Source organism: Coturnix japonica, chromosome 37 (assembly GCF_054131305.1).
Source record: "Coturnix japonica strain WE chromosome 37, WE-NBRP24, whole genome shotgun sequence".
Classification (NCBI taxonomy): Eukaryota; Metazoa; Chordata; class Aves; order Galliformes; family Phasianidae; genus Coturnix; species Coturnix japonica.
Window position 1 is genome coordinate 2,868,454 of NC_140699.1, and position 12,585 is coordinate 2,881,038.

At 52.5% G+C, this 12,585-nt stretch overlaps 1 protein-coding gene and 1 long non-coding RNA gene across 2 annotated transcripts; both read right to left on the reverse strand.

The window, feature by feature from the left end:
• Nucleotides 1-982: 982 nt before the first annotated feature.
• On the reverse strand, nucleotides 983-2,866 carry LOC146754916 (uncharacterized). The gene is made up of 3 exons (XR_014938516.1): nucleotides 2,783-2,866; nucleotides 1,949-2,143; nucleotides 983-1,631 (listed from the first exon to the last, which is right to left on the reverse strand). It is a non-coding gene; the product is annotated as an uncharacterized LOC146754916 (long non-coding RNA).
• A 494-nt stretch (nucleotides 2,867-3,360) lies between these two features.
• Nucleotides 3,361-10,367, reverse strand: LOC146754917 (uncharacterized). Its single transcript, XM_085526523.1, has 18 exons — nucleotides 10,273-10,367; nucleotides 10,025-10,145; nucleotides 9,760-9,839; nucleotides 9,429-9,554; nucleotides 9,079-9,158; nucleotides 8,699-8,810; nucleotides 8,298-8,387; nucleotides 7,953-8,057; nucleotides 7,617-7,769; nucleotides 7,308-7,459; nucleotides 6,893-7,040; nucleotides 6,590-6,727; nucleotides 6,294-6,470; nucleotides 5,882-6,037; nucleotides 5,629-5,730; nucleotides 5,409-5,511; nucleotides 5,111-5,170; nucleotides 3,361-4,844 (listed from the first exon to the last, which is right to left on the reverse strand). Exons 2-18 carry the CDS (start codon nucleotides 10,125-10,127, stop codon nucleotides 4,696-4,698), a joined length of 2,034 nt encoding a protein of 677 aa, XP_085382649.1. The 5' UTR covers nucleotides 10,128-10,145; nucleotides 10,273-10,367; the 3' UTR covers nucleotides 3,361-4,695.
• Between the last annotated feature and the right edge of the window lie 2,218 nt (nucleotides 10,368-12,585).

Genomic DNA, 12,585 nt, shown 5'->3' on the forward strand with positions numbered 1-12,585 from the left:
TAGCTGGGACTGCAGGAGGGCTCAGCCTGCTGTGCATAGCAAAGTTTCTCTTGTGTCCCTTGTCTCACTGCAGCTTTAAGGAATTCCCGAGGGGAGCTGCCTTAATAGCAAGTTGTACCACTTTTAAAGCTACATTTGTATCGCTCACACAGCAAGAGCTCTTGTCACATGGAAGCCATCGAATGAAAACACTGACGTGGCAAGAGAATAAGGCGAGATAATGAGAAATTAAGAGCATGAAAAGTAAATGCTCTAGAAAAGCTGACACTTCATAACACTTCAAGTGAACACTTGCCTGAATTTCAAAGTCGACCGATAAAAAATTATTTGCTTTTCTTATGTAACAGAAATAGATAAAGAATTCTGTTTGGATAGGAAAAGATTCCACTAGGCTGCAATTTACGTATGGATGCTCAATATTTAAGGAAATTGATTCTTTTACTTTGTAAAAGTGCTGTGCGTCACAGGGCAACCATGGGTCCTGTGATCCATCCTGCCCAGCCCCACAGCACGGGGCTCAGCTGTGACCCAGGAGCAGCCACCATCCTGTCCATGGCAGGGTGACCCTGCGCATGCCATCGTGCCCTCCACCAGGCCATGGAAACTGCATTTTCTTCTTCCCCCCCCCATCCCCAGAATGATAAAAGACAGACTCCATCAAGTCAATAGAGATGCTCCTGTTTCAAGGTGTGCAGAAATTCCCACCCTGCAGTGGTTTGAACAAGGACTGGTGACACGAAACAAACGGGGCTGCAGAAAGCAGAAAGAAATTGGTCTGTGCTTTATGGGGCACATCCTGGAGCTCCTCTGAGATCCGAGTTCAGCACCAATGGGATCATGCAGAGAAATCCTTAAGTCCGAGTTCAAAAGTCGTTTCTTCAGTGACCAAAGGGAAGTGAGAGCGCATAAGGAGAGAATACCACTCCCAGGGCTCAACGCAGCCATTCCCCTGCAGCATTAGAAGCACGGACTCAGATGTGAATGATCCAAATCCTTTATTACAAGTTCTCACATCCATTATAAACCTTCACAAGTTTTTTTTTTTCTAACATATCCAATCAGAGCCATGAGTCCCTTCTTCTCCTTCCAGAGGTGTCCTTGGTTCTCAGGCTGTTGATCTGGCTCCACAGCTGCTGCTCTGAACAGCTTTTCTTGTATTCCCACATTCCCCCACGAGCCCAGCGCGGGGCAGGGCAGGATGGAGCAGGGGATGCTCCAAGGGACCACAGGAGAGGTAGAAGAAAGCTCCAGTGTGAGACCAGGGCCTCGTCAGCCCCCTGAGCAGAGAAACATGAGCAGGGCAGCTGGAGAGGCTGCATCCTCATTGACACTCCTGGGCTGAGCCTTCAGCCTTCTGAAGGGCTCCAGCCATGCACCATCGTTCTCTGTAGGATTGTCCTTCAGGTGTGCAGCCGTGGGGGAGTCGTGCAGGATCAGGGTCCAACCCGTCCACACTCCGCTCCTGGCACAACCATCTCCATCCTCACCCATCTGCAGCCCTTCCCCACCCCACTGCAGAGCAAAGTGGGTACCCAGGGAAGAGCAGAGGGTCAGCAGACGTTGCAGTTGGGATTCAGAGATCTCTGCAGGGAAGCTCAGGGTGAGCCAGGTCAGATGCGCAGCTCCGGCTGCTGCACAAACAAAAGAGAGTGGATTTCAGAGTCTTGCTGCCAAAATGCTCCCCAAGAACAGCAGGGGATGCCTAGCGCCAGGGAAGAGGGGACCCTGCATGGGGATATCCCAGAGAGCGGGCAGGGGACAGACTAAGACAGCAAGGTGAGAGGAAGGCACTGAGGGACCAGAAAGCTGCAAGATCCCCTCTGCCCTCTTCGCCCTCCAGGCTCCTGGCCCCACTCAGTGCAAACCCACCCAGGCCCAGGGATGACAAGTCAACACAGGGCACTCTCACCTCCTGCAGGATCTGGGGAGCACCAAGCCCGAGGCTCACCTGGAGGCAGTGAAGATGTGCTTGGAGTTGGTGCAGATGGCGTTGATGGGGCTGCCCTTTGATCTCCCCAACTGGGCCGAAGTTATCCATGTTCCAGACTTTGATCACGCCTCCTTGGTACGCACTCAACAACATGGGGCAGCCAGGGATGAAGGCCAGGGTACAGACCCAATTTTTGTGTGCTCTTGGGATTTGCTGTAGGTACATGGCAGAGCAGAGATCACAATCAGCCTCATGCACTCAGCTGCAGGGCTGCAGATCATCCACTGCTGCCCCAGAGTCAATCCAAATCACCAAGCTGGACGCAAGACTTGGGGCCTGAATCCTCTTCTCAGAGAGTAACATAGCAACTGATGCTCCAAGCCTATGTCCCAAGGGGAAGTGGCAGTTCTGGGTGCCCTTCAGTACACACCCATAGGCACACAGAGCCACTTGGCACACACACTGCCAGATCCCCAGGCTGCCTTTCCAGGATAGCAGGACCTAGACCAGGTCCCTCAGCCTTCCTCCTTCCACACTTCCACATACCCTCGATCACAATTCCACATACCCTCTATTACACTTCCACATACCCTCAGTTACACTTTCTTATACCATCAGAACAGTTTGTCCCATTCAAACACCTTTAATACCATATAACGTTCCCTTAGCAATCCGTATTGTTCAGTTATAAACAAAAAGTTACTTTCTCTTTAACCCTTTTTCCTTTGTACATGATTCCACTATTTATACCCTCAATTAATGATTCATACTGCATGTGATGTTATGATGTGGAATATGGACAGCAACAGCACAAAACCATGACACAGTGTTACCGACCCAACAGGCTCCGACCTTAGAGCCGCTCAGGGCTTTGCTAGCAGATCTCAGCAAGGAGGCTCCCACCTCCGTCTTCGGCACTCCATGGGAAGATTGTCACACGGGGTCACTGAGCTGCAGCAATACAACAGGGCTGGCAAAAATGTTCTTGGTTGGTGTGAGAGAACCTGAGCTGGGGCTCATCCAAGGAGATTCAGCGATCACAGCTTCTAGTCCTGCACTTCACACATAGCTCCAGGCAACAGCAAATTAACTGTCCCTAAACACTGCAAAAAGAGGATGGATCCAATTGGATGGCCCCTGAGATAGACAAAACTCAACACCCAACACAAAACACAGTCCTCTCACCTGCTGGTCAGCAAACAACAGAGCACAACACACACCAGCATCCAGGACTCGTGCAAAAAAAGAAGAAAAAGAAATTGCTAGATGGTGTTTCTCAGAAACACAGAAGCACAAGCCAACTGGAAGATAGCTGCAATTATTCTTGAAAACAATGTCCTTTGTTATCTTGATGTGGCCAGTGTTGAGCGAAGCAAACAAAGTCAACCCGATTTTCTTACATTCAGATTAATCTGCAAGGCACAAAGTAATAAAGGTATGATTTTTATTAATAAACTGAGTGTTAGCAGCTGTCAGAAGAATGAATGTGTCACACACAGAGGTAAACTCCCACAGCAAAACTAGATGTAACATTTCCTATCTGTGTTTCATCCTCACAGGAAAAGCCTTTCTTCGCAAGATCTCCTGGAAGAGAGATGGTAAGAGACATGAAAACTGAAGGATCCGAGCACAGCTCTCCAGTAGCTCCCTCTGTACGTAGATGGTCGCAGAGACAAAAGGTCAAGTCCACTTTTGGAGGGAGCTTGGTGATGTTTACCACTAACGTTACACCACCTTCAGGTAAGTCTGCTCGCTTTCACATCCTTACAAAAGTGCATGAAATGGATCAGCATCCGCTTCTTTGGTTGACTGTTGCTTTTACTCTGAGGTCAAGTGATACAGGCTTTGCTGGTGATCTTCTCTACTCTATTGTTGTGGGTTTTTAAAATTACTATTTTTCCGCTTCAAAACATGCAACTTTGGCACTGTTTTCCCATTTCCAACAATGCAGTGAAATCCCGGTCTCATTTGGATGACAATAAGATGAACCACACTGCATTCTGAAGAGTACAAAACATGCTTGCTCTCTCCTTGGTTCTTGTGCACGGGGACACTAACACCAATTCAGTTCAAAGGAGAAATTTCCTCCAGTGACTCTTGTCCCCATGTCTTCCTTCATCTTCCATTATTTTGTTGTTGTGTTGCTGTTATTAGTAGTATTAGAAACAGTATTGTTGTTAATGAAGAGTCTAATGTCATCAAAGAAAGTTTGCAGAATCCTTTCTAATCCGGTTTTGAATTGCAAACTCAAAAGCAAAGATCTTGAATTCTGGATTCCTGGCTCTCCAAGACATAGGCAAAGAAAATGTGTTTTTTTGTCTTTTTCCACATGACACTTATGTCCAGGCACACAGCACTATAAGCAAGCAGGAGCTTTGCTGCCCAGCATTCCGGCTTTGCAAAAGCTAGAATAAACCACAACTTTTCTGCTTGCTTGTTTAAGTTCCAAGAACTCATATGAGGAGTTACAATTTAGTCAGTGTAATTATGATCAGTTCTGCATCTGTGTGCATACGTGCTGCTCTCTAGTGGTCATATTCTCCAGATCTTCCTTCCAAAGGCTTTCAATTGTGCTTTTCAATTTAATTAATCGCTAACTACAGACCCAGTTCTAACCAGCTTGGTTCCTGTTCTTTCTTCCAAGATGTCTGTGCTCCAAGGCTCCCGCTGTTGTTCAGGGGGTCTGTCTTGCGTGACAGGAACACATGTCCCAGCAACGTTGCTGTACAGGTGTCCTAGCAACGTTAATGAACAAGAATTATCCCTCAGAAGGCTATGCAGGACCAGCGGAAAAGTGCTGGGAGCCTTCTCCGTGCTGGTGCCGCCTTCTGCCTTTGGTGTCTCAGCTTCTGGATGGTCTCAGATGCCATAGAACAGACTGTCAGATGGGGGTCATCTTCCAAAGGCTGAAGGGCTGCAACAGAAGGAAACAGAGCAGAGATGGGACCCCCAGTCTACAGAGAGCCACCAGCTTCCACTCTGGGCCTTGCCAGCCCCACTCCTTGCTTTTCCTGGCCAGGAGGAGCACGGGAGACTGACGGGTCAGTGGAAGACACTGCTCAGGACTGCCATGAATGCTCCTCTGCCCCTGCAGCATTTCCTTGCAGCAGGGCAAAGCACAGCTGCATGCTGCCCAGCTCTGCCCCCAGCCCCAACACACACAGCACTGCCCTCACTCACCACTGCAGAGTTCATTCAGCATCTCCTCACTCTGCTCCCTGGCGTGCTTCCCAATCAGCCCTAGGGAAAGAGCTCTGTCAGACACCCACTCCCCAACATGCTGCCAGAAGCTCAGACCCCAACCCTGCCAGCCCAGCTGCTTCCCCTTCCATGCTGCAGGCAGGGACGGCACCTGAGGGGGGACCTGAGCAAGGCACCCACTGTGGCTACCGGCATGGGCAGGCTGTACCTGGGGGCTTCAGGGCTGTGCCTTCCTGCCAGGGCAGGGCCCAAAGAGGGACGCAGGGGTTGGGCTCACCAATGAATCTGACAGCCTCGCATCGCAAGGAGGCCTGAGAATCCTCCAGGTATGGCAGGCTCTGCTGCAGGTACCCTTCCACTCCCTTTCTGTCCTGCTGCAGCTGAAGAAGAGAACAAGAGCATGGGGCTTGCAGAGCAGCCACAGCTGCTGCTGCAACCCCTCCTCCAGCATCCCCTTTCCCCCAGCAAAAAGGTGGGGGCTGTGAGATTGTCCTCACCAAACACTTCATGATCCCCACTGTGTTCTTCTGCTGGGTCTGCTGCTTGAGCTCCTTCCACTTCAGGAACTTTGCACAGGACACAAGGGCTTCCCCAGATGCCTGCAGAACAACAGATGCAGGGACATGGCACCACACACACAGACACACATCCCAGTGTCTGAATGCTTGCTGAACTTGCTCTCAATTGCACATCACAGCTGAACTGTCAGCACACCACTGCCTGCACACTGCTCAGCTCTGAAATTCGTACCTGTGCTACGCTCAGGGTCTCGTCACTCATGTGAAAGAGCAGAGGGAGCAGGGCCCTGCGCACGATCTTCTTCATGCTTCCCTTCTGAGACCACAGCACAGCATCCATCACATCCATGAAGAGGCGGATGGAACCTTCTCGCACTTCAGATGATGCCTGAGGGAGAACAGGAGGACCTCAGACCTCAGCAGCACACTCTCACTGCCCATGGTGAGCATGAGTGTAGGCTGAGCCCCAGCACAGGGGCCTGACATCACCAAGAACAACCAAGCTGCACTAGCAGGGACACGGCCAGCAGTGCTACAGAGCCCACAGGACATGTCATTCCTGAGAGCCCAGAGAAGGAAAGAAAGGAGAAGACGCTCCTGTCAAGCACCCACCCGCAGAGCTCAGCCTCCCACAACAGACTTACGTGATTAAAAAGAGGCAGGATCTTCTCAGCCAGCTCCAGAGCAAACGGACTGGCATGCCTCTTCCCCAGATGGTGCATTGCATTCCTGAAGATATTCAGCACCTTCACAGTAATGGCTGTGTTGGCAAACAGCAGGTTCCCCATGACGCCTGGAAGCAGGGCCCGGATTTCAATTGCCTGTACAAAGCACACAATTTCCTTTCCATCAGGAGGACAGATGCCAAGGCACAGTGTTGCCCATTGCCCCAGCGCCAGGCTGTCAACATGAGGCCTTCGTTTGACAAGGTCCTGCTCACCGTCTCAGGTCTATCAGACAGCAGCACGAGACGTCTGAGCACCAGCCAGAGCACTGGCAGGCTTTCCACATTCAGAAGCTTCTGGAGCAGTGCTGGCTTACACAGCTCCTTCACCAGCTCTTCAGTGGGAGGCATCGCCTGAAACCAACACAGCAGTGAGAGGCAGGCAGAGGCAGCAGGACATCCTGCACCCTGCAGCTCCTGGCTGCTCTGGCAGCTCAAGGCAGGGCACTAGGGAGACACAGCCCAGCCTGAGCTACCAGTGCTCTGTAGGAGAGCACGGTGCATTGTCCAGTAACTCACAGTCAAGCGAAGGAGGCCCAACTCCTCTGTGCTGATGCTCAATATCTCACACAGCTGTTGGTCCTGTAGAACACTGCTGAGCTCATCCCAGATCCGCTTGGATGCTTCCAGCAGGGTCAGCACACTCTTCAGTATGTCCAGGGTAGTGCTATAAACAGAGAGCAATGCTGCGTCAGCAGGGCTGCCTTAGCCACAGCACCATGGCTCAGGCAGGAGCCTGATGGGGGGCTCTGGGCTGCCATGGTTGCTATTGGCTGCTGCAGCCCTGAGCTGCCCACCAGCACTGGAAAGCACAGTGGGATGGAGGGCCTGCTCCTTGGGATGTCCTGCAGCTTTCCTTGGCTCTGGCAGCCAGACCATTTCTGAGCCCTGCTCTTCACATGGAACAAATGTGTGGGGCTGTCTGGGCTGATACCTGTCATTCTGTGGGAGGTCGGTCAACACACTCCTCAGCACATCCCTGGGAAACTGGACGGTCAGCATATCCAGCACTGAGAGCAGGATCTGCTGAACTGATGTGCTCTGGATCTTCAGGTTGGCGTGGATGAATCCCAGAATCTCTGGCACCTGTTGTGAGAACACAGGGAGACTGCTGCTGCCACTGGACTGCAGCCATTTGCCTCCCAGGCTGTGTTATTACTGCCCTTCCCACAGCTCATTGCTGCCTTCAAATGGCTTCAGTTCCCAAGAGCTGTGGCGGGCAGGGTTGCCTCACTCTGCTTACATCCATCAGCCAGGTGCCAGGGTTTCTCCGAAGCACATCCAGCATAGTCTCAGCCCACTTCTTCTCATCAAAACCATAGTCCCCAATGATCTTCTCCAGGGTTACAAGGGCAATGTCTGTCCTCTGAGAAGGGGCAAGGTTTTTTCCAAGGGGCTGCAGTAAGAAGGAAAAAAGGAGGGAAGGCATGTTAAACAGAATGAGAGAATAGCATCTGGAGCAGGATGAGCACAGGCAAAAGGAAGGATAAAGACCCTCCCTTCATGTCAAAAGCATTCTGAGGGTTCACACCTGAGCCGCAGCTTTTCTCACAGGTACACAATTTTCATGTCTCCTTACCTGCTGCCAGAAACTGCTGGTCATGAAGCCACTAAGCTTCCAGATGCGCCCCAAAGCCCTCTCACACACAGCCTGTGTCTTGGAGATGCTGAAAGGCAGCAGCACCTGTGAGGAGAGGAGCTGCTGGTTAGCCTGGGAGCTGCTGATGCCCACTGCAGGTCTGCTGAGCTCCTAGCTGGAATCACAGCATCCATCCAGGCTTCCCCTGAGCTTAAGCCAAGCCCATCATGGGGCTACTGCCGCCAGGGTCCCTTGCTGGCTCCAACTACTGCCAGTGCCGTTTCCATGGAGTGGGATAAACTACTAGAAGGGAGCTGTGGGGGCAGAACTTCACAATAGACAGACCTCCAAGATTCCCTGCAGCCGACTCTTGACACTGGCAATGGGACAGACATCTAGCACAATCTGCAGCATGTCGTCCATAGCTTCCAGGGTCTGTAAAGAGAACAGTGGGTTGTGGAAGTCTTTCAGGGTTCCCTTTCATACCCAGTAGACTGCTGTGAACCCCTCTGGCTGCCAAGGAAGGATACCCACAGATCTGTGCACAGGGGCACCCCTGCAAGGCTGCTGCACTCAGAGCAGGCTACAACACAGGGTGTTTGCCAAGCCCAAGGCAAGAGTGAGAGGGGTGAGGGCAAGCAAGGCTGCTACCTTGTCCCACAAACATCTTGATAGATCTCTGGACACAAGTAATGCAAGCGGCAGCCCAGAGGCATGGGGTCAACAGTAGATTGCCCAGTACATACCTGGTTGTAGAGGGAAATGTTCAAGGCCCTGGCTGGAGGAAGATAGAAGACGATGCTGCAGCACACCTTGAAGAGATGGAGTATTTCTTCCTCTGTAACTGCATTAACTGTGCTGCAATTAGAGAGACACTGATGCTAGGAGCGGTGCCTGGGTGCTGAGGCAGGGCTGGAACAGGTCCTCCCCTGGGCAAGGCTCCCTGAGAGGGATGGGGAGCCCTGCCAGGAGGTGCCTCCTCCCCTACGGGGCTGCTCTGGGTCAGAGGACAGTCCTGATGTCACCAGCTTTGGGGCGAGGGCCAAGACTTAGTGGGGAGCTGCATCAGGGCCACCAGGATGGTGCCTGGGGGATGTGCTGGCAAAAGCAGGGGCTGGGCAGGTACCTCAAGGCAGCAATGGTGTTCATGCAGCAGTATCTCAGGCCGGTGCTCAGCTGCTCCATGGGCTCCTCACGCAACAGAACCTGCAAAGCACAATCAGGATGGCACCTGGCAGCTGCCAGCACCCAGCAACAGCAAACCTGCCACCGGCCGCTAGGGCCTGAGTCGCCCCAGTGGCCCTTGACAAACACTGGCACACTGGTGCTGCTGTCCACCTCCACTGCTGAGCTCTCAGCAGCACCTGGAGTCCCATCTGGGGCACTTGGGTGTCTGTGCATCATTTCCCTGCCTCCCTCTCCCCCTGTCCCGTCCTTCTCACAGGGTGCAGCTACCTGGGTGCCATGTCCCCTCACCTCAATCTTCTTGCACTGATTTTTCAGCAAGCAGAAGATATCATGGCTCAGTGTGAGGCTTGTCTGTCCAGCCATGCTGCACAGTATACAAATGGAATTGAGGAACTGCAGCTTCTGCACCAGATCCTGGCAAGCACACAGAGACCGAGGAGTGTGAGTGGGGACAGCCATGGCCAGGGGGACCAGGCGTTGCGGGGTGTGGAGCAGCACAGGACAGCTGCAGGACAGCAGCAGCTCTGCCCGGCCATCAGCCCTCCTGCAGCCTGAAGGCAGAGCCAGAGGGACCGTCTGGAGATGCAGGTATAGCCACGATGGAGATGGCTGCTCTTACCATTTCCATGCTGATGGTGTTGGCTTGGATGAAGTCCACTGCCTCCTGTTCCACATCAGACAGAGGCAGCAATTCAGCATCTGAGCAAGAAGAGAGAGCAGTGCTATAGAGGGGCCAAAGGCAGGCGGGAGCAGAAGGAGCTCTGCCCTCTCCGGCCCTGGGCTCGCTCCCCTGGCACAGTCTGCCCGTGACAAGGGTTCCTGGTGTGGAGCAGGGGGCACTCGCTGCCCCAGCCCTGCCCACCCCGCTTTAGAACCTCACTCACCAGCATGCAGAGGCATCACCTCCGTAACTTGGTAGGGCTCCGCTGGAGATCTTCTGTCCTGGGGAGCCCCACTCTCCTCCCCGGCCATGCACGCGACGCCCATCACAGCAGCTGTGACGTGCTGGAACAGAACGGAAACACATTTCTGTTTTCTGTATTCACACAGCACAGTATGGGTACAATTCGTCAGAACTACCCTCGCATACCCTGCGGCAAAACCATGTGCGGGGACAAAACATGGCACGTACCTGGCAGTGAGATCACTTCAAGCTATCTGCAGCAGTTCCTTGTCGCTTTGCTCAGATGGAATGAGAGCAAAAGCTGCACCGAGGCAGTGGGCGGAGGGTGAGGAGAGGAGAGAGAAAGAGCAGGTCAGTGAGCAGGGCTAAGACATCCATGGAATAACACACACAGCACAACCGTCCCATCCACTTGCTGCAAGACATGCTGAGTCTCAGGCTACGTGATGCCTGTCCACCCAGCAACTTTACAATGCTTCCACTACTGAGCAAAGACAATGGAAGAAGCACGGGACAGGTGCCAACTTTACTGATACCCCCTTTGGAACGTGTGTACAGGCAACCCTGCAACTGTCACCACAGAGCAGGCAGCGCCTCAGGAGGAGCCAGGAGAGCCTGTGGCAGGGCCCTCCGGCACCAGCCCACCTGAGGGGACCCGGCGAGCCCCGAAGAGGAAGGCCGGCGACTCACAGGCCTCAGCACCATCAAAGAAGAGGCCACCCCACCGGCAGCAATAGAAGAGCCCATGGGGCAGCTGAGGAGGCTGGGGCCAGGCAGCACCTGGGACACACACTGGCCCCAACGGACCCTTGTCATCACCGTCCAATTCAACCTCAAATAGAAAACAGAAAGACTGCAAACAATAAATTAACATTGAAAAAAATTGAAAAACAAAGACCCACATCAGCCACACAGCAGCTCCTGCCCCATAGATCTAACTTACATAGAGAAAACCATCACTGCTCTTAAGATGTTTTGCAAGCAGGTGAAGCTTGATTGAAGTGTGGCTGTGAAGCTTTCTGAGATCCCTGCCCCCTAGTTTTTCTACGCTTTTTGTTTGCCTTTTTCGATACAGTGAGTTGCTCTTAATTGTGGCTGTGTCCTTTGCCACGAGCATACCACTGAGCACACGGTTATTTTGAGCTCCTCTTCTTCCAGTGGCTTGGATGAGCAATTCTGAGAGATATGCAGAACTGGGATGGCTGTGCTGCTGCTTCCTCCTCCGTCTTACCTGTGGTTTTCCCTTGCAGGGCACAGTTCTCTGGCAGGGCCCAAGTCTGTGTGGGTGTCTCCATCCACAAAGCTGCTCACCGTGCAGGAGGCACAGGCTGAGAGGAGAGGTCAGAGCAGCTCTCCTGTTGCAACACAGAGCAGCAAGATACAAGCGGAGGAAGGCCCCGCAGCTGTACTAAGGAACTTGGATGCAATCATTGATTTTCCATCTGAAAGATAAAGAAAGAGGAATTCCCTTTCCAGCCCCCATCATCATTATTTGGGTGATTTTTATTGGTTTACTTTTTGTCCGTTACATCTCCAAGGACTCAACTTACACACAGTTGCCCTACGGGCTCAGTGGAGCCACACAAAGGTGCATTTCCTTCCTGGTTGGGCAGGCAGTCACGAGATGCAGAAAGCCACACTGACGTCTATCCTGGTCTGTGTTGGCTGTACCTGGAAACACTGGGGTTTTCCAGATTTCAGGGCCACACACCTGAAACCAATTGTGCTTCTCCTGTAAGCAGAGCTGTTGGTCAGACTTGCAGGCACTACAAATTAAAGATGGCAGTGAGCTGAGGCCGAGGAGGTGTTAACGTAAGAGTCAGAGATGCTTTTGAGCTTCCCTTATGGCTGCACCATTCCTCAGAAAGCAGTTACGCCTGCCAGCTCCTGTCCTGTTCAGCTGTGGAGACTTTACTCACATGGTCTGCATCTTGATTGACATGGTTGAGAGGAATGTAGCCAGCAGGACTTGAGGGCTGAGCTGTAGGAATGGAAGCGTCCTCTGCTGTTTGAAACAGAGCACGTTTCTAAGCTGTGTTTCAGCAGAAAGCAGGCAGTGCCAGGAATGGGCAACTGTCAACAAGGGCTCGGTGCAGCTCATCACTCACCCTGCACCACGACTGACAGCATGCTCTGTTTTCTCTCTCCAGACTGAGTTCTCCCAGTAAGAGGGCAGAGTCAGCAGCTGGCAGTTGGCGTTCCTGCTTCTGCCTGGGCAAACCATCCCCTGTGGCCAAATGCCAACTGCAGAGCAGTGCCAGGGAGCCTTCCGAAGCAGAAGTCGTAGTCCTGGCAGGTAAGGGTGCAAATCCAGCTTTCAAAGCACTGCTTGTCAGCAACACAGGTAGAATTCATGCTTTCAGTGGGCTTGTGCCTCCTTCTGTATTCCTGCGTTCAAGCCCGTGCCTGACATCGTTGGTTGACTCCTGTCTTTCCCAAATGAGTCTCGCAAGCTGCTTGAAACCTGCTTGACAGGCAGCACCAAGCCTTTGCCTCCTTGGATAGTGAAGGTTTGACGCTAAATGCTGTGTATCTACTCTT